General features: G+C 47.2%; 1 protein-coding gene and 1 non-coding gene across 13 annotated transcripts in view; both read left to right on the top strand.

Moving 5' to 3' along the window:
• GTF2I (general transcription factor IIi) overlaps positions 1-19,663 on the top strand; it is an 82,574-nt gene that overhangs the window by 54,494 nt on the left and 8,417 nt on the right. For all 12 annotated transcript variants that reach the window (XM_049789504.1, XM_049789503.1, XM_049789502.1 and 9 more), the window contains 13 exons: positions 252-362; positions 2,776-2,841; positions 4,625-4,808; positions 5,852-5,910; positions 7,105-7,176; positions 8,949-9,132; positions 9,877-9,935; positions 12,662-12,733; positions 15,612-15,795; positions 16,512-16,570; positions 17,139-17,213; positions 19,141-19,242; positions 19,514-19,579. In XM_049789504.1, the coding sequence (XP_049645461.1) occupies positions 252-362; positions 2,776-2,841; positions 4,625-4,808; positions 5,852-5,910; positions 7,105-7,176; positions 8,949-9,132; positions 9,877-9,935; positions 12,662-12,733; positions 15,612-15,795; positions 16,512-16,570; positions 17,139-17,213; positions 19,141-19,242; positions 19,514-19,579 (1,293 nt within the window). The remainder of the gene's footprint in view (positions 1-251; positions 363-2,775; positions 2,842-4,624; positions 4,809-5,851; positions 5,911-7,104; positions 7,177-8,948; positions 9,133-9,876; positions 9,936-12,661; positions 12,734-15,611; positions 15,796-16,511; positions 16,571-17,138; positions 17,214-19,140; positions 19,243-19,513; positions 19,580-19,663) is intronic.
• Positions 1,008-1,114, top strand: LOC126031539 (U6 spliceosomal RNA). Its single transcript, XR_007503373.1, has one exon. It is a non-coding gene; the product is annotated as a U6 spliceosomal RNA (small nuclear RNA).

Raw genomic sequence — 19,663 nt, 5'->3', positions numbered from 1 at the left:
CCTAAAGACTAGGAAAAACTTCAAGGGTAGTCAGGGAAGAAAATTCTGAAAGGGCCAGAAATTCCTTGGGTAGATTTAGTGCCTCCCATGTGTGTATGAAGTCCCAGGTTCTCTGCAGCTGTAGGGGGGAAGAGATTGTGACTTTCTCCCAGTGTGCTTCTGAATTTGTGGTTTTGAGTGCTGAGGGTTTGTGGACGCTGTGTGCCTCACATCAGCCTGTTCGCCTAGTGATGCCCCTTCTCTCTTTCAAGATGATGATTATTCTCCACCTTCTAAGAGACCAAAGAACAATGAACCGCCGCCACCGCCGGTCCCAGAGCCTGCAAACGCCGGGAAGAGGAAAGTTCGGGAGTTCAACTTCGGTGAGTGTGGCCTTTGGTCCTTCTGCTCACTCCTGCATTTCTTGGCTTGTTCTTCATCCTTGTGGATGTCCCAGTACAACTGTGCTCCCTTATTTTTGTTTTTTCTCTGTGATGTAAGGGCAAGTGCCCAGGGACCTGTGCATGCCAGGCAGGGACTCCAGCCCTTCAGTGGGCAGATTTTATTTATTTATTTTGGTTTTGAGGCCATACCCGGTGACACTCAGGGATTACTTCTGGCTGTGCGTTCAGAAATCGCTCCTGGGTTGGGGGACCATATGGGATGCCTGGGGATTGAACCGTGGTCCGTCCTGGATCTGCCATGTGCAATGCAAATGCCCTACGCTGTGCTATATAGCTCCTAATTAATTAATATAGTTAATAAATATAAATAATATAGGCCCCTATTTAATTTTATGAGCATATTTTAAACTGGTGTTCATAATATATCTTGATTCATTTTGAAACCTTAGAGATAGGAGTTTTACATCTTGTTTTTTTGTTTGTTTTTTGTAGCCACTCACAGCAATGTCCAGGGATTAGTCCTAGCTCTGTGCTTAGGGATCATTCCTGATAGGCTTAGGGGACCATATGCGATGCTCGGGATGAAACCCGTGGTTGGCCACATGCAGAGAAAGCACACTTTCCGTGCTTGCTTCGGCAGCACATATACTAAAATTGGAACGATACAGAGAAGATTAGCATGGCCCCTGCGCAAGGATGACACGCAAATTCGTGAAGCGTTCCATATTTTTTTAAGAAAAAAAAAAAAAAAGAAAGCACACTTTCCACTGTACTGTCCCTGTGTTTTGATTTTTATTACACTGGGAAATTGCCAACTGCTAACAACCCAGGACTGATGTGGCCCTTTGAAAAAGTCCAAATGAAAAACTAATGGCCAAAATACTTTGATTAGTTTTTTGTAGATAGAAAATTAACTTTCTTTGGGTAGATAGAATATGAACTCCTGGGCTGGCAAGAGAGGAGTACAGTGGATAAGGCACTTGAATATTTAGTTTCCAGATATCTTTTTGTTTGTTTATTTTGGGCCACAGCTGGAGGTGCTCCGGGGTGACACTTGGCTCTCTGCTCAGGTACTATTTCTGGCAGGCTTGGGCTCCATATATGTAACTGGGGAGGGGTCTGCCTGGGGAGCTAAATCCACCCCTAACAAATGTTGGGGCTAAGCAATCCCCTGGTAAAGGGGTCAGAGGCAGGGTCATCCATATCTAAACAATGAGGGGGAGGAGGAAAAGAGGGAGAGGAGAGAGAGAAAGAAAAATAAAGAGGTAACACCCAATCCTGGGGCACAGGAGCAACAGCAGGAGCCAAGCAGGAAGGCTCTCTGGACTTGATTCACTGTAGCATCAGGCTGCCAGGTAGCTAGGTTGAGCATACCAACCTGCTTTCAATCCCCAGCATTCTCTGTGGTCCCCTGAGCCTGTCAGGATTCATTCCTGAGCACAGAGCCAGGAGTAACCCCTGAGCATCACCAGGTGTGGCCGAAAAACCTAAAAGAAAGTAAAAGCTAGTGGGTACGGAGAGAGATAGCACAGCAGTCAAGCATTTGCCTTGCATGTAGAAGGACGGTGGTTCGAATTCCAGCATCCCATATGGTCCCCCGAGCCTGCCTGGGCAATTTCTGAGCGTAGAGCCAGGAATAAACCCTGAGTGCCACCAGGTGTGACCCTCCCTGCCCCCCCAAAAAAAGAAAGTAAAAGATAGTACAGCCTGGCCCAGTGGGCTCCCGGGCCATCAGACTCCCCCGGCCAGACCAACAGACAGGCTCCCGTTAGAATCTTTTCCCCCTGGGCCTTATAGAGGCTTGGTCCAACTGCCCTGAGTTGGCATCCTTAACTGACAGACTTCAGTTAGAGGAGAAAGACAGGTTGTGGAAGAAGGTTGAACCCAGATTGGCCGAGTGCAAGGCAAGGATCTCCTCCCACTGAAATCGTTCCATCTTGCTTCCATATATCTTTTACAACATTTTCACTTTAACTAGGTGGCCCCTCTAAAGTAGTAATTAAAAATAAAATAGCTGGGCACATAGCTCTCCGATCAAGCAAGTGACTGCATGTCTGTGACTGTTCATCCCTGGCTCACATCAAAATTAAAAAGTCTTGTGCCCGGAGAGATAGCACAGCGGCCTTTGCCTTGCAAGCAGCTGATCCAGGACCAAAGGTGGTTGGTTCGAATCCAGGTGTCCCATATGGTCCCCAGTGCCTACCAGGAGCTATTTCTGAGCAGACAGCCAGGAGTAACTCCTGAGCACTGCCGTGTGTGGCCCAAAAACCAAAAAATAAAAAATTTAAAATGTGGCTGTGTTGTGTAGAAAATTTGTCGTTGAGTATTGATTCAAATTAAGAACATGAGTTAAATGGTGAGTTATGATTGAAGTTTTACCCTCCATTTTCAGAGAAATGGAACGCTCGGATTACTGACCTACGCAAACAAGTTGAAGAGTTGTTCGAAAGGAAGTACGGTAAGTTGGAAGTGAAGCATGCCTTCTCGAGTCTTGCCAGTGGGGCCCTTCTCGAGGGAGTTTGTCTAGTTCTCCTGGGATGGCTCTTGGACTTGGCCTTAGAAGGTCATGGGGCCTAGTCAGATGTTGTCAACTTTGCTCCTAGACTGCTGCAAGCTATAAAAAACATGTACTCCTGTACTTCTTTTTTTTTGGGGGGGGGCCACACCCATTTGACGCTCAGGGGTTACTCCTGGCTATGCGCTTAGAAATCGCTCCTGGCTTGGGAGGACGATATGGGATGCCAGGGAATCGAACTGCAATCCATCCTACACTAGCGCTTACAAGGCAAACACCTTACCTCTAGCGCCACCTTCCCAGCCCCTCCTTTTTGTTTTTTAAGCATTCAGCGTGTGTATTTGGGATCTTTGTGTTAAAGTTTTCTGGATCTTGGGACAGAGCAATAACAGTACAGCATAGGGTGTTTGTTTCCCTTGTGCACAGCCAACCTGGTACAGTCTCCTGCATTCTACATGGGCCTCTGAGCCTGTCAGGATTCATTTCTGAAATCAGAACCAGGAGTAATCCCTAAACATCACCAGGTGTGGACCCCAAATGAAAAAGAAAGTAAAAAGAAAAAAAGGCTAATGAAATGAAAGGGCTGGATGGGGCCCCAGAGATAGTATGGAGGTAAGGCGCTTGCCTCTCATGCAGAAGGTCAGTGGTTCGAATCCCAGCGTCCCAAATGATTCCCTGAGTCTGCCAGGAGCGATTTCTGAGCGTAGAGCCAGGGGTAACCCCTGAGCACTGCTGGGTGTGACCCAAAAACCAAAAAAAAAAAAAAAAGAAGAAGAAGAAGAAGAAAGGGCTGGAGCAGTAATAGAGTAGCAAAGGTCTTTGCCTTGCATAAAGCTAACCCAGGTTTAATTCCTGGTGTCCCATCTGGTCCTCTGAGCCTGCCAGGAAGAACCCCTGAGTGCTGCCAGATTTTTAACCCCAAAAGCACAAAAAGAATGTCTGTCTTCATCTGTTATGTTTATTACTCATCAAAATTCTTTTTTTCTACTATTGCTGATTTTTTTTAGTTAAATCTTACTAATTTTTCCTTTTATTATTTTTTTATGCAGTTAGCGATCTAAGAAACAAGTATGCTCTTTTTGACCTAAGCTATATGAGTTACTTGAAAGTTTTTTTTTTGTTTTGTTTTTGGTTTTGGTTTTGGTTTTGGGCCACACCCGGCGGTGCTCAGGGGTTACTCCTGGCTGTCTGCTCAAAAACAGCTTCTGGCAGGCACGGGGGACCATATGGGACACCGGGATTCGAACCAACCACCTTTGGTCCTGGATCGGCTGCTTGCAAGGCAAACGCCACCGTGCCATCTCTCCTGGGCCCGTTACTTAAAAGTTTGACAAAGTTTGCTTTAATGAATTTGTTGTAGGTCAGTAAACTAGAATTTGGTGGTTCACTTTTCAGTAGAAAGCCTGGCTATGTTACTTAATAATATATGTTCATTATTTCATTAAAGATTTGGTTAAACTGTACAAACATTAACATCTTTGATTATTTTATCATTATTATTGGTATGGTATCTATTTTTTTTATTAACTGGAGCAGAGGAGTGAAGATAATGTTTTGGGTTCTGGGTTTGCTTTTGGTTTTTTTTTTTTGTTGTTGTTGTTTTTCTTTTTGTTTTTTTTAGTATATAGCATTGCATATTTACAGGGTGTTTTTTGCTTTTTTTTCTGTGCAACCGTACTTCAATACTTGATCATTAAATGGTTTTCCCTCTCTCTTTATTTCAAAGCTCAAGCCATAAAAGCCAAAGGTCCCGTGACGATCCCGTACCCACTTTTCCAGTCTCATGTTGAAGATCTGTATGTGGAAGGACTTCCGGAAGGAATTCCCTTCCGAAGGCCCTCAACCTATGGGATTCCCCGGCTCGAGAGGATCTTACTTGCAAAGGAGCGTATCCGTTTTGTGATTAAGAAGTAAGACTTGGGGGACTGTCGAGGTGGCGCTAGAGGTAAGGTGTCTGCCTTGCAAGCGCCAGCCAAGGAAGGACCGTGGTTCGATCCCAGGCATCCCTTATGGTCCCCCCAAGCCAGGGGCAATTTCTGAACGCTTAGCCAGGAATAACCCCTGGGCATCAAATGGGTGTGGCCCGAAAAACCAAAAAAAAAAAAAAAAAAAGAAGTAAGACTTGGGGCCTGAGAGATAGCACAGCGGTGTTTGCCTTGCAAGCAGCCGATCCAGGACCAAAGGTGGTTAGTTCGAATCCTGGTGTCCCATATGGTCCCCCGAGCCTGCCAGGAGCTATTTCTGAGCAGACAGCCAGGAGTAACCCCTGAACACCGCCGGGTGTGGCCCAACCCCCCCCCCCAAATAAAGGGGGGGGCTTCTATCATTGCATTTTGTTAATATTTTCATTAGCCACTAGGACTGTGTTTAAATTGTGGCAGCTCCATGCCTGGCACCACATGATGCCTTGGCACCTCTGGGAACACTCCCAAGAATGGAGCCAGGAGGAGGAACCCTTCAGCGTTCTCCCTCTCCCCAGTTTTCCTGCACTAGGTGGTGTTTTCATTTTGACTAAAGGTCTAGCTCAGGGCTGGTGCCATAGCACAGCAGGGAGGGCAACTTGGCTTTGCACACAGCCAACCCAGGTTCAATTCCCAACATCTCATAAGCCCATTCCCTAAGCCCATCAGGAGCAATTGCAAGAGCACAGAGCCAGGAATAACTCCTGAGTATCACCAGGTGTCGCTCATAAAACAGAAAAGATGGGGACAGCTTGTTTCCTGACAGCAGCTGGCCTGGGCAGTGAGGCATTGACTGCAGCACAACTCTGGGCAGTTCTCTTCTCCCCTGGGGAATATCTCCCCATTTCCCAGATGCTTTGCCAGCCTTTAGTAATAAACCAAGAAATGTGGCCATCTGGCTGTGTGGACTGAATGTTAAATAAATACTAGAAATGTGTGTTTGGGGGCAAACAATTCCCGGGACGTATTTCAGTCCTTTCCTCACGTTTCAGACACGAGCTTCTGAATTCGACACGAGAAGACTTACAGCTCGATAAACCGGCTTCTGGAGGTAGGTCTTACTTAGCCCTGTTTCTGTTTCAGCACCCAGAGTCTCCTTTGGGGGCACAGAAAAGGTTAGGATGCATTTCACCAGAAGGTAGATTTTCTCCTCCTCAACCTATTATTCTGAAGCACAGAGACTATTTCCATTGGCCTGAAATATCCTTGAAATGCAGGTTTTGTGATCTGGACTAAAGTATTGAAGTATTTTATTTGTTTAGTTTAGCTCGGTCTGTGAGTTTGTCCTTTTCCCCCTGACATACCCAGGAAGTAGCAAGCACGGTGTCCCCCTTAGAGCATAAAACCACCAGGGGTATTGTTACCTGTTTCTTAGATGCATTTTATTTTGTTTTGGTTTGGGGCTAGGGGAGCAAAGCCTTCCAGTGGTCAGGATTTACTCCTGGCTCTGTGCTCAGGGCACCTTATACAGCGCTGCGATTAGAACCAGGATTGACACCATGCTTAACAAGCGCCTTAACTTACCCTGAACTCTCCAGCCCTTGTGTTCAGAAGAAAATGTTTATTTTAGGATTGGAGAGATGATTCACTGGGGAGGTCGCCTTCTTTGAACACAGCCAGCAGTGTCCCGGGTCTATCCCAGCACCTCATTTGGTTCCCCAATTCCCACCAAGAGTGAACTCTGAGCAACACCGTTTATGGCCTGAAAACAAATAAGAAAAAAATAATATCTCAGTAGCTCTTTTTTTTTTTCTCTCTCTCTGTAAGTGCAGTTGTCCTGATATCTCCCATTGGGAGATAATTATCTCCCTTCATTTGTGGTATAAGAAAGCTACCTGCTTGGGGATGGAACGATTGTATAGGGGTTTGGGCACTTGACCGCATGTGGCTGACCCTGGATCGGTCCCTGGTACTGCAGGGTAGCCTGGCCTGGGTGACCTGCACTATAGACTTGGACCATCACATTGACCCACACAGCTGGACTGAGACACAACAGGAATGTCCCTGTTGAGATCACCTGAGCTGAGCAACCCCTCAAGAAAAATTGCCTCCTCCTTTATTTTGTGGGGACTGCTTTCCACGCACTGTTTGCAGGCTCGTGGGCCAGTCTCGATAGTAAATACTTGAATGGCTCAATGCACCAGCCTACTAATGGGGCATCACTCAGACTGGGGGGGCCGGCGGCTGCAGCTGTCCAACTCAGCCCCTTCTGGTGAAGGAGCCACACCTTGTTTCTCTCTTTCAGTGAAGGAAGAATGGTATGCCAGGATCACTAAGCTACGGAAGATGGTAGATCAGCTTTTCTGCAAGAAGTTTGGTAAGTTTACTTGTTCATAAAACAGGGGGCAGGCAGTATGTGCAATCTGTCACGCTGTTGACACTAGCTCTGATTCCTGTGGATTTCAGGTATGTGTTTCCTTGTAGAAGTGGCAGAGACCAGGAGTAACTCATGCTCTGTCCTGAGCGGGTCCTGGGGTGCAGGGAAAGCGCACCCAGACCAAGGATGTGCAAGCTCCCGTGGTGCTGCACACCATGGCCGGGTCCTCCACAGCATCCATATTATGTCACTGTTAATTTTTCTGGTTTTTTTTTTTTTTTTTTTTTTAAGTTTTTGTTTTTGGGTCATACCCAGCTCCGCTCAGAAATCACTCCTGGCAGGTTCGGGGACCACATGTGATGCTGGAATTTGAACCACCTTTCTTCGGCATGCAAGGCAAATACCCTACCTCCATGATATCTCTCTGGCCCCCCCCTTTTTTTTTAATATTTATATTTGCTAATTTTTTCTGGAACCTTTCTTTTGTCTGTGATGTATCCAAAAAATACACAAATGAGAGTCCTTCATCTTTGGGTCTAGTTGATAAAAACCTAAAACATAAGGCCATAAAATTTGAGAGAAGGGTCAAAGGAACAGTACAGCAACTTAGGGCAGTTGCCTTGCATGCACCTGACCTGGGTTTGATTCCTGACATCCCATGGGTCCTCAATCCTGCAAGGAGTAGGCCCCAAACACCACCAGGTGTGGCACAAAATTATTTTTGAAATTGAAAAATGAAATTTTAATTCATTTTGGCATTGGGGCCATATCCAGCAGTGCTTAGTGGTTGCTCTATGTTGCGGGTCTGGGGGTCCTTGCCTGGGATTGAGTCTGGGATCCACTTCGCATGAGCTGCCTGTCCTGCCCCCTCAGTCTTTAAGTTAGGAAGTTGTTCTGGTGCCTGTTTCTGTTTTTTTTTTTTGGGGGGGGGGTCACACCGGCAGTGCTCAGGGGTTATTCCTGGCTCCATGCTCAGAAATTGCTCCTGGCAGGCACCGGGGACCATATGGGACGCCGGGATTCGAACCGATGACCTCCTGCATGAAAGGCAAACACCTTGCCTCCATGCTATCTCTCCGGCCCCCTGTTTCTGTTTTATACCAGTTAGTGCTTGGGTTTTTTCTCTTCCCATTCTCTAAATCCTTTGCCAAAAATTTATATCCTTTCAAAATGTTGCTCATAGGGTTTTGGAGCAGTAGTACAGTAGAGAAGAAGGTGGTCAGTTGCCTTTCACAGAGCCAACTTTGGTTCCGTCTTCGGGATTCTATAGCCAGGAGTAACTCCTGAGCATTGCCAGTTGTGGCCCAATCCACACCCCTGCTGCTGGGAGCCCCCCATAAAAGATTTGAGCCATGGATTTAGAACTAGGAAACCAAACTTAAACTCTGCACAGTTTTTAGGTATGTGCCTTGGCCTCTGGTTCACTTTTTTTTTTTTTTTTTTTTTTTGGGTCACACCCGGCAATACTCAGGGGTTACTCCTGGCTGTCTGCTCAGAAATAGCTCCTGGCAGGCACGGGGGCCATATGGGACACCGGGATTCGAACCAACCACCTTTGGTCCTGGATCGGCTGCTTGCAAGGCAAACGCCGCTGTGCTCTCACTCCGGGCCCTCTGGTTCACTTTTAACATTTTTGATAAAACACAGAATTTCATCTCCCATATTAAATCTGTGTGTCCATATACTATTCTCTTAAATTTGTGTGCTATGCTTTGCCATTTACTGTCATGTGATATGAATTGAGATTTAGTTCTCTGCTTTATTTTGTAAAGCTGAAGCCTTGGGGAGCACTGAAGCCAAGGCCGTACCATACCAGAAATTTGAGGCACACCCTAACGACCTTTACGTGGAAGGACTCCCGGAAAACATTCCCTTTAGAAGCCCCTCTTGGTACGGAATCCCGAGGCTGGAGAAAATCATCCAAGTGGGCAACCGAATTAAGTTTGTTATTAAAAGGTAAGATTACCGTGTAGCCCCTCTTTTCCCATATGTTTATAGTCCTCAAGCGAAAGATGAATTTCACTGAGATTAGCCTTAGCGTGAGTATGAGGAAGCATTGCAGAGCACTTGGAGGGAAGCAAAAGCTGCTGTAGGTAGGCCACTTACCTGAAGGGGTAGTAGGGACAGGCCGTGCATGTTATGTCTGCTCCATGTTCACACAGCCACACTTTCCCCACAGATCAGTGCAATTTCACACTTTTAAAGCCTGAGTGGGAGTAGAGTGCAGAGTCAGGAGAACGGTCTTAGCATGCCTGGTATGGCCCAAATTCAAAATCAAAAAAAAAAAAAAAGAGAAGCCAGTCTGTCTGAAAATGACTCATGCTTGGTTTTGTGAAGGGGCCATTCAAGTTTAGGCCTTCTGAGGACTGACTGCGAATTCGGTGGGAGATTGACTCCTGAGAGGACTTAGACACTGTAGCTGGGGGAGGTCACTTGACCTCAGAAACAGGAGGGTGAGCTGATTCTGGGCTTGTACTCTGCAAATTTTACTCTTCAATTATCAACAGAGTTCACGACTAATCTGAAAAGGCCCATTTTTCCAAAATGGGCTTATGACTTTCACTACCCATGGAGGCAGAATGGACCACGTTGAAAATCCTTTGTCCTGCTTGCCCAGCTCCAAAGAATGTGCTTAAGGCATTCCAAGCTCAGCCTCTGACTTGGCTCCCTCCCTCTTCCTCCCTCTCCCCCTCTCTGTAGACCAGAGCTCTTGACACACAACACTACTGAAGTCACGCAGCCAAGAACTAACACACCAGGTAAGGAAGCTGTGGGCTCCTTGAAGATGATTAAACCGGTGGGATTTCTGTTCGTTGGATCAGTAGTCCTTGTGTGCTGCTGGCACTAGTCCTGTTACTGACATCAAATACCCTGTGATATCCCAGCTGTAATCCCAAAGGCCGCCCCCACCCCTGAGTGTGGCCGTTAACTGGGCCTTTGCTGGCATCCAAGTGTCAAAGGTACACCAAGAATCTTAGAGCTTCCCTTGGGCCTCCTGAGTACCACTGCAAGGCTTCCTTCCCCAAAACTTTTTTCTGGTGTCCTGCAGCTCCCCTATCCTCCACCATTGGGAAGGGACTGAGCCTTGGCCCTAGAGTGGTATTATTCTCCATGTGAGCTGTCTTCCCTAACTCTTTCCCCTCCTTTCTCATTTTCTGGTACCACTGGATGTGCCTTTAGTGGCTACTGGGGGCTCTGTGACAGCCTCATGAACTTGTAAGCAGGAGTCACTGGGTGGTCCTAAATTAACATGGTTCATCGTTCTTCTGAAATCGACTAGGGGACACTGATTTTGGGGCACCGTGCTTGGGATTTATTCTCACGGTACTCGAGGGATATTTGTCTGCAATGGGGAATCTCACCAGGCTCAGCTACACAAGTGCCTTAGGCCCTGTACCAGATCTCTAGCTCCCAAGGATGAACCTTTATGCATAAGCTGGTGTTTGTGGATCCAGGTGATAGGTCAAAGGGCCTAAGCTTCGTCTGTTGTTGAGGCAGTTCTGGTGGCTCTGGTCTGAGCATCGAGCTATCTACCCCAGTGGACTGAATTTCACTGCAAGTGGAACCTTGATGTGAAGACCTCCCCTAAAAGAAATGTTATTTGCCCTCTAAAAATATCAGTGTTGGGTGCACTTGATTTGCATGTGACCAACCTAGGTTCCATGCCTGGCATTACATACTGTCCCCGAGCCTACCAGTTATGGCTCCAAACCCAATTAAGAGTACCTAGGATACTGGTAGAGGCCAGCCCCTGTAAATAGGGTGCATGATCATGGTGGTGTTCATCATGGCCTGAGAGCTGCTTAGTGGTGCCACCAATAGGGAATATTCCAGGCTTCACTTTCAGGTGAATAGCAAGGGCTGGAGCCATACTACAGGGGTGGGGAGACCGTTAGCCTTGCACTTCGTCAAGCCCAGTTTGATATTTGGCATCCCATAAGGTCCCTAAGTACAACGTGAGTAATTCCTGATCACTACTAATTGTAGCCCAAAAACAAAACAAAAATAAACCCCAGGGCCAGAGCAAAAGCATAGTGGTAAGGTGTTTGCCTTGCACGCAATGAACATAGGATGGACAGCAGTTCGAATCCTGTCATCCCATATGGTCCCCTGTGCCTGCCGAGGTTGATTTCTGGGCACAGAGCGAGGAGTAACCCTGAGCACCTTCATGTGTGACCCAAAAACAAAATAAAACCCAAAACCAACCAACAGATTGAACGACAAATCAACCCAGTCTCCTCCTTGTGCATTCAGTTTATGCAAGTATTAGGGATGACTCGAAGACTGGAGGTGACCCAGGAAGTAACCTGTCCCCAGTCCAAGGTCTGGGAGCACTTTGGTGTGAGTCTTCCAGGGATCAGTGGTTGCTGGACAGAATGCAGGCGCATAGGCAACCTCCTGTCTGCATGTAGCTGAGACTCAGCACCCAGCTGGGCATGTCGGAACATGTCTCCAGGGCTCAAAAGATAAGTACACGGAGTTAATTTTGAGACAGACTTGTTTGGGTTGCTCATTTGGCAACAGTCCACTCACGGAGTCTAAAGAATGAGGCAGTGTGGGCCTCATGGTAGCTGTTGGGTTACTACAGCCTCTGCTCTCTTGGTGCTCCAAGGGCCGTTGGGCCAGGATGTTTCTTTCCTGCTGCCTCTCTGCAGCAGTCTTTTTTGTTTGATTTGTTTTTGTTTTTGGGCCACACCCAGTGTTTCTCAGGGGTTACTCCTGGCTATGCACTCAGAAATCGCTCCTGGGATCCAGAGAGATAGCATGGAGATAGGGCATTTGCCTTGCATGCAGGACAACAGTGGTTCAAATCTTGGCATCGCATATGGTCCCCCGAGCCTGCCTGGAGCAATTTCTGAGCAAAGAGCCAGGAGTAACCACTGAGCGTTGCTGTGTGTGATCCAAAATACAAACCAAAAAAATCGCTTCTGGTGAGGTCTGTCCTGGTCAGCCGCTTGCAAGGCAAACGTCCTATCGCTCCAGCCCCCAGTCTTTTTTTGGTTTTGGTTTTTTTGGGTCACACCCAGTATGCTAGGGGTTACTGCTGGGTCTGTGTTCAGAAATCGCTCCTGGCAAGCTCTGGGTACCAGATGGGATGCCAGAATTCAAACCACCATTCGTCCTGGGTTTGCTGTGTGCAAGGCAAATGCCCTATCTACCTCTGTGCTATCGCTCCAGCCCCTGTCTGCAGCAGTCTTGACACTTCTATCCAGCCTTTCTCTCTTCATCCCCTTTGCCTCTTCCAGTTTCCATTACAGATTTTTTTGGTTCTGGTTTGATTCTTGGGCTATGCGCAACAGTGCTCAGGGATTTATTTACTCCTGGTTCTGTATTCAAGAATCACTTCTGGTGGGGCACAGGGGAGCCCTGGGAAGCTAGAGATCAAACCCGGGTCTGCCATGTAGAAAGTGAGCACCCTCCGTTCTGTGCCATTGCTCCAGCCCTTTCTGAAACCTTATTAATCAGATATGTCCTTGCTTTGTAGTCAAAGAAGATTGGAATGTCAGAATCACCAAACTGCGGAAACAAGTAGAAGAGATTTTTAATTTGAAATTTGGTAAGTAAAATTCATTGATCGTGGGCCCGGAGAGATAGCACAGCAGTGTTTGCCTTGCAAGCAGCCGATCCAGGACCAAAGGTGGTTGGTTCGAATCCCGGTGTCCCATATGGTCCCCCGTGCCTGCCAGGAGCTATTTCTGAGCACCACTGGGTGTGGCCCAAAAACCAAAAAAAAAAAAAAAAATTCATTGATTGTGTATCTCAGTATAAATAAAAAAGATAATGTTCTTAAAAGGGGGGGGAGAGATAGCATGGAGGTAGTGCATTTGCCTTGCATGCTGAGGGACGGTGGTTGGAATCCCGGCGTCCCATATGATTCCCTGAGTCTGCCAGGAGCGATTTCTGAGTGTAGAGCCAGGAGTAACCCCTGAGCACTGCTGGGTGTGAACCAAAAACCAAAAAATAGGGCCGGGCGGTGGCGCTGGAGGTAAGGTGCCTGCCTTACCTGCGCTAGCCTAGGAGACAGACCGCGGTTCGATCCCCCGGCGTCCCATATGGTCCCCCAAGCCAGGAGCGACTTCTGAGCGCATAGCCAGGAGTAACCCCTGAGCGTTACCGGGTGTGGCCCAAAAACCAAAAAAAAAAAAAAAAAAAAAAACCAAAAAATAAATGTATTTGGGGCCGGAGAGATAGCACAGCGGCTTTTGCCTTGCAAGCAGCCAATCCGGGACCTAAGGTGCTTGGTTCGAATCCCGGCGTCCAATATGGTCCCCCGTGCCTGCCAGGAGCTATTTTTGAGCAGATAGCCAGGAGTAACTCCTGAGCACCGCCGGGTGTGGCCCAAAAACAAAAAAACAAAAAACAAAAAAATAAATTTATTTAAAAAATTAAATTAAAAGCTTTCCCCCATTCCCCACTCAACTCCTTAGGGAGGGGCTGGGTGGGGGCCCTGAACTTCCGGCCTCCCAGCTTCTTGAAGGATCTCTTTCCTTCCTGGGAGCCGGGAGTCTCTAGCAGCATGGGGTTCAGCAGGCCTCCACCATGCCAGAGACCTTCTTAACCAGGCCTGGGGGGTGAGGGGCGGGACTTGGGTGACCCCAGCACTCCTCTACCGCCTTGCTCCAAATCTCCAGGGCTTTCCCGGGCCACATGGCCTGGGCAAGCCAGCAAGGTGAGTCCTTTCTCAGAGCTTGAAGGTACCCTAGGCTTTCCCCCATTCCCCACTCGGCTCCTTAGGGAGGGTCTGGGTGGCGGCCCTGAACTTCCAGCCTCCCAGCTTCTTGAAGCTGTCACTGGTAATCACTTACCAGTCTGTATTTTTACAAGATCCATTAATAGTACTCACTATCATTGAATTATGTTTTTATGTATGCAGAATGTCCATTTTGTACTCTGCCCTTTCGCACACACCTACAAAAATCATTTTTCTCTTTAACTGTCTCACCCCCTATCATCATTACTCCACATTTACCCTTTTATAACTTACGTACTGTAGAGTTTTAACTCACAGACTAAGTGGTGCCCTGGATTTAACACCCCACCCCAATTATTCCAAAAGGTATAAAAAGGACACGTATGTCTTTTCAGCATTTTATGTGTGTTTTCTTTGACGGCTATAACTCTTGCTGAATATTTTCTTATACAGTGATAATTCTCCCCTTTTTATCTTTTCTTTCTTTGTGAACTGTTCAATAGGGAATTTGGTGATAGAGTCCCTCAATTTAATGCTTATGTTTGAACCAAGTCATGGGTATTGTTGGATGTGTTCTTAACGCCCCCATATACTCTGATATGCCACGTGGCTTTATTTCTTGTTTGCATAGGCACATTAAAACAGGAAAGTACTATACATACAAATAAGTTCTTATCTAATAGAGATGGGAACACACAAATCTTATAGTGCAATGGAACCTTACACCCTGAACATTGACAAAAAGACCTGGCACAGGCCTCAGAAGAATGGACATTCTCCATCCACCCCTGATCTAGGGAAGACATCTCCAAAACATCCAAGGTTGTCTATAACATCACCTGGAGGCAATCCCCTACCAGGGAAGACCCTACCGCTGCTCTGACATCAACCTACTCAAAAGAGACTTTCCTTAACACTGAGAAGACTTAACAACAACAATGACCTGCTTATGGGACAAGTCTTTCTGTATTGCCCCTTAATTGTGAGGTGAAAATAGAAGATACTCCACACCAGCCTGACTTCAATGTAGGATGTGCAGATTCCAGGATCTTTAATACAGAAATCTGATGCCAACAATAGAGACTACGTGGAAAATAAAACTCTATTGGCACTACAGACAATGACTTGGATTGAATAAACTAGTTTGCCTGGAGCCTAGAATTGGTCTTATGCCAGAAAACTTCAGGGGTAGGGTATCCTTGTATTTAGACCAAGGCTTTTCCTTTCCATGTCTCCCATATTTTGGTGGGCCTATGCAAACAATATTTGCCACTCTAACATCGTTTAAATATGAAATGTTGGGGCCGGAGAGATAGCATAGAGGTAAGGCATTTGCCTTTCATGCAGAAGGACGGTGGTTGAATCCCGGTGTCCCATATGGTCCCCCGAGCCTGCCAGGAGCAATTTCTGAGCATAGAGCCAGGAGTAACCCCTGAGCGCTGCTGGGTGTGACCCCAAAACAAAATAAATATGCAATGTTGGTGCTGGAGGTAACAATGGGTAGGACAGCTTGGCAGGCATTTGCCTCATATGTGACCAACCTGGGTACAACTCCTAGCACCCCTTTTGGTCCCCTGAGTACAGTCATAAGTGGTCTTTTGGTGTAGAGCCTGGATTAAGCCCTAAGCACTATCAGTTTTGGCCCCAACCAAAAAAATAAATACTAAGTGTATATTTCCTAGAATGCACTGAAAGAATGAGAAATTCCACTGTTTACAAATTCACATCCTCTTATACTTGGCAGCTCAAGCTCTTGGACTAACAGAGGCAGTGAAGGTCCCGTACCCTGTGTTTGAGTCGAACCCCGAGTTCCTGTATGTAGAAGGCCTGCCGGAAGGGATTCCCTTCCGGAGCCCGACCTGGTTTGGCATCCCAAGGCTCGAAAGGATTGTTCGTGGGAGTAACAAAATCAAGTTTGTTGTTAAAAAGTAAGTTCTGTTCCCATGCGCTCAGCTCTGAGTGGGACCCACTAGGTTGGGGTTTCTCTGGAGCTGACACCGAGCACAAAGGAAGTTTGCCCTCCCCATCGTAGACCTGGCATTGCCCTGGTTCAGTGTTCAGTGTAACCCCAAGTTATATGGTTAAAGGAATGTGGACCCATTCCTGGGAGGGGTCTTGGAAAAGGTAAATAAGGCCTTTAAACCAGGGAATTAGGGCCTTTTTAATTTTAGAACTTTGGCATGTGAAGTGAGCTACCATTGAATTATCTCTCTGGCCCCTCACTGGTTTTCATGAAGACATTTATTCTGTACTGATCAGTAGATTAATTTTGTGAAGTGAAAGCAGTATTTCTTAGTCCACACTCTTAAAAATTAGTGTTGTGATATCTGGAAAGACAGACCTGATATGGTCCCCCAAATACTGTTAGGAGTGAGTACTGAGCAGGAGTAAACCCCCAAGCCCTGATGGGTATGGTCCCCAAACAGAAGTTAGTGTTTAGGTTCAAGGTGATTCTGGGAAGGTCTTTGTGATTGGAGGTGGGAGTCTTCGCTGCAGTGCCTGGAAGCCAGGGGCTTCTGCTCAGGCCCCACCAGGGACGAAGGACCATATAGTGACAAGGCTGGAACCTGCTACCCAACCGTGTGCAGGGCCACCCAGGAGGCTCTGTGCTCTGCTGATTCTGATGTTTCTTTTTCCTCTCTAGACCTGAACTAGTTGTGTCCTACTTGCCCCCTGGAATGGCCGGTAAAATCAACACAAAAGGTGAGAAGACCGCGTGTGCCTCTGATTCATAGTTCACATACTAGGATCTTCCTCACTGTCACTTATGCCATCCCCACAGTGGCCAGTGTCTGAGTCTTTCCGTTTGTTTCTTTTTTTTCCTTTGATGTTGGTTTGTGTAATGGGCCTCTTCTGTTTACTATAATTTTTTGTGTGTGTGTGCTTTTTGGGTCACACCTGGCAGTGCTCAGGGGTTATTCCTGGCTCCAGGCTCAGAATTGCTCCTGGCAGGCACGGGGGACCATATGGGACGCCGGGATTCGAACCGATGACTTCCTGCATGAAAGGCAAACGCCTTACCTCCATGCTATCTCTCCGGCCCCTATAATTTCTTTTTAACCTTTCCTTGGGTTTCATGTTTGCAATCTTCATTTGTATTTCACAGCTTTGTTGCCACTCAAATGTGGAGCATTCCACTACTCGTTTAATTCTTCAGGCTTCTTTGAAAAGAGCCAATCTTGATGAATTTCGCTACTGTGCTTTATGAAGCATTTTCTCCTGTGTTGTTTGGCCCGAGTTACACAAAAGTAACTATGTGCTTGCTTCACAGCATTGCAGTCCCCTAAGAGACCGCGCAGCCCTGGAAGCAATTCCAAAGTTCCCGAGATTGAAGTCACAGTGGAAGGTGAGGCCCAGGTCTCCAGGTTTTTCCTTGCAGATGAGTGATACAAGACAACAGGGGTCAAAGTAATAGTGTGGTGGATAGGACATTTCTCCTGTGACCAGGCACAAAGCCAATCTGGGTTCCATTCCACCCTGAGTGTCCCTTATCCCCTCAGCCCACTGAGAGTGAATCCTGAGTACTGCTGGATGTGACTCCCAAAAACAAAAATAGGAGTCGGAGAGAGAATGAGTTAAGCAATTATGGCCTTTGCCTTGCACTTATTTGATCCCTGGTACCTCATATGGTTCCCTAAGCCCTATCAGGAGTAATTCCTAAGAGCAGAGCCAGGAGTAACCCCTGAACACCACCAGGGATGATCCCCAAGCCAGAGATAGCTAAATGAATAAATCTATGAGAATTGATCTTGCTTGAATAACAAAGAATGTGCAGCCCAGTGGCTGTCAGAAGTCTAGTACCAGGAGGCATTCATTGTACATTGAGGGGCCAGAGAAATAGTACAGCGGTAGGGTGTTTGCCTTGCAAGCGTCCGGCCCAGGACCGGCATTGGTTCGAACCCCATCATCCTATATGGTTTCCCATGCCTACCAGGAGCGATTTCTGAGCAGAGAGCCACGAGTAACCCCCAAGCGCTGCAGGGTATGGCTCTCAAAATATTAAAAAAAAAAAAAAAAAAAAAAAAAAGTACATTGAAGGCCGGAGCGATAGCACAGTGGCAGGGCAATTGTTCAGGCTCTCTGACTTGACAATGCTTAATGAGGTTAAAGGAGCTTCCCCATAGCCAGCACCAGAATGTCAGTGCCTCACTGCCATCCTCCTCCCAGCCCCCACCTCTGCATTTAGCTGGAGTTTGTTTCTTAGCTGGAGTTGTGCTCATAAAGTGGCATTCCTTATTGTTTTCACAGTGCAAGCTGGAGAGACTCCAGGCTCTGGAAAACAGGTAGAGCCAGGAGAGGGATTTCTGGGTGCTTTTATTTTGTCATGGCTCCACATGCCTGCTGGGGCAGTGTGGGGGTTCTGACTGCCCCATGTCCTCACAGGCTTGGTCAGGCTTTTTCAGGCAGCATGGTTGAGCTGTCTGAACCCATGTTTCAATGGTGGTTCTTCAGAGATTTTTTTTTTTTTTTTGGCTTTTCCTCCACACTTGGCAATGCTCAGGACTTACTCCTGGCTCTGCACGCAGAAATCGCCCCTGGCAGGCTCGGGGGACCATACGGGATGCCGGGAATTGAACCAGGTCCATCCTAGGTTGCAAGGCAAACATCCTACTGCTGTGATATCTCTCCGGCCCCCTTTAAAGAATTCTTAAAAAGCTTGTTGACCTTCTTAAGTTAATATTACAAGCATAGACTTTGAGCCTGGATGTCCTGGGGGCTGAGGTTGGCAACTGAAGGTGGCCTGGGATGCTCAAACACTTTTAGGGACTTCCAGTGAGAAATAGCTCACTCTGCCACTCATGGGTTCATTTTGGTTTTAGTTTTTGGGCCACACAAGTAATTTGGTTTGTGCTCAGGGTTCAGTTACTCTGGCTCTGCACTCCTGAATCATTTGTGGCAGTTTCATATGCGTGAGATACCAGAGCTCAAACCGAGGTTGGCAGCATGCAAGACAAGCTCTGACCCTCCATCACTCCATCACTCCTTTTCCTCTGGGATCCGTCTCCCACTCAGAACCACAGAGAGTTGGGGTGTCTGTATTCTGGAACTTGGTTTTGCTTGGTGGCTACACCCAAGAGCTCTGAGCTTACTCTTAGCTCTGCTCAGCGTCATTTTATGGGACTCGAGACCATGTGTGGGGCCGGAGTTGGAAGGTTGGAATCTCTTTCTGCTGAACACATGCAAAGCAAGCGCCCTCCCTGCTGCTCCCGGGGCCCAGCTCTCCCCTTCAGCGTGGCCTCCATGTTGACTTCTCTCCCTTCTCTCCCTTCCAGGCCCAAACAACAGCAACCCACAGGCCTCAGCAGTCCGCACCCCCACCCAGACCAACGGTGCTAATGTGCCGTTCAAGCCTCGGGGAAGGGAGTTTTCTTTCGGTGAGTCTGGACCTGACTTTCATTCTCTGTCCACTTTAAGACAGGAATTCGTTTGATTTGTGACGCTGGTGGTGTCCGTCTGAACGGAGCCACACTGAATGCCTGTAGCCATGTGGCCTCTGTCAGTTTCCACCTCTATACTGAGGTTGGTGACACTTAATGTTTCATAGTTTTTGTTTCCAAGGTGGGGCGGGTTTGAGACTTTTTATCATCATCTGATTGTCACTGATTTAATTGTCGCTAAAGTCAGACTCTTGTGTTTGACCTACAGAGGCCTGGAATGCCAAAATCACAGACCTGAAACAGAAAGTTGAAAACCTATTCAATGAGAAATGTGGTAAGTTTCCTTTGAAACTCCCAGAGGCCCCATGTTACCGTAGGCTGTTCAAGGTGCTAGCCATGTACAGTCCCAGGACCCGAT

Source organism: Suncus etruscus, chromosome 15 (genome assembly GCF_024139225.1).
Source record: "Suncus etruscus isolate mSunEtr1 chromosome 15, mSunEtr1.pri.cur, whole genome shotgun sequence".
NCBI lineage: Eukaryota > Metazoa > Chordata > Mammalia > Eulipotyphla > Soricidae > Suncus > Suncus etruscus.
This window is presented reverse-complemented; position numbering and strand designations above follow the sequence as displayed.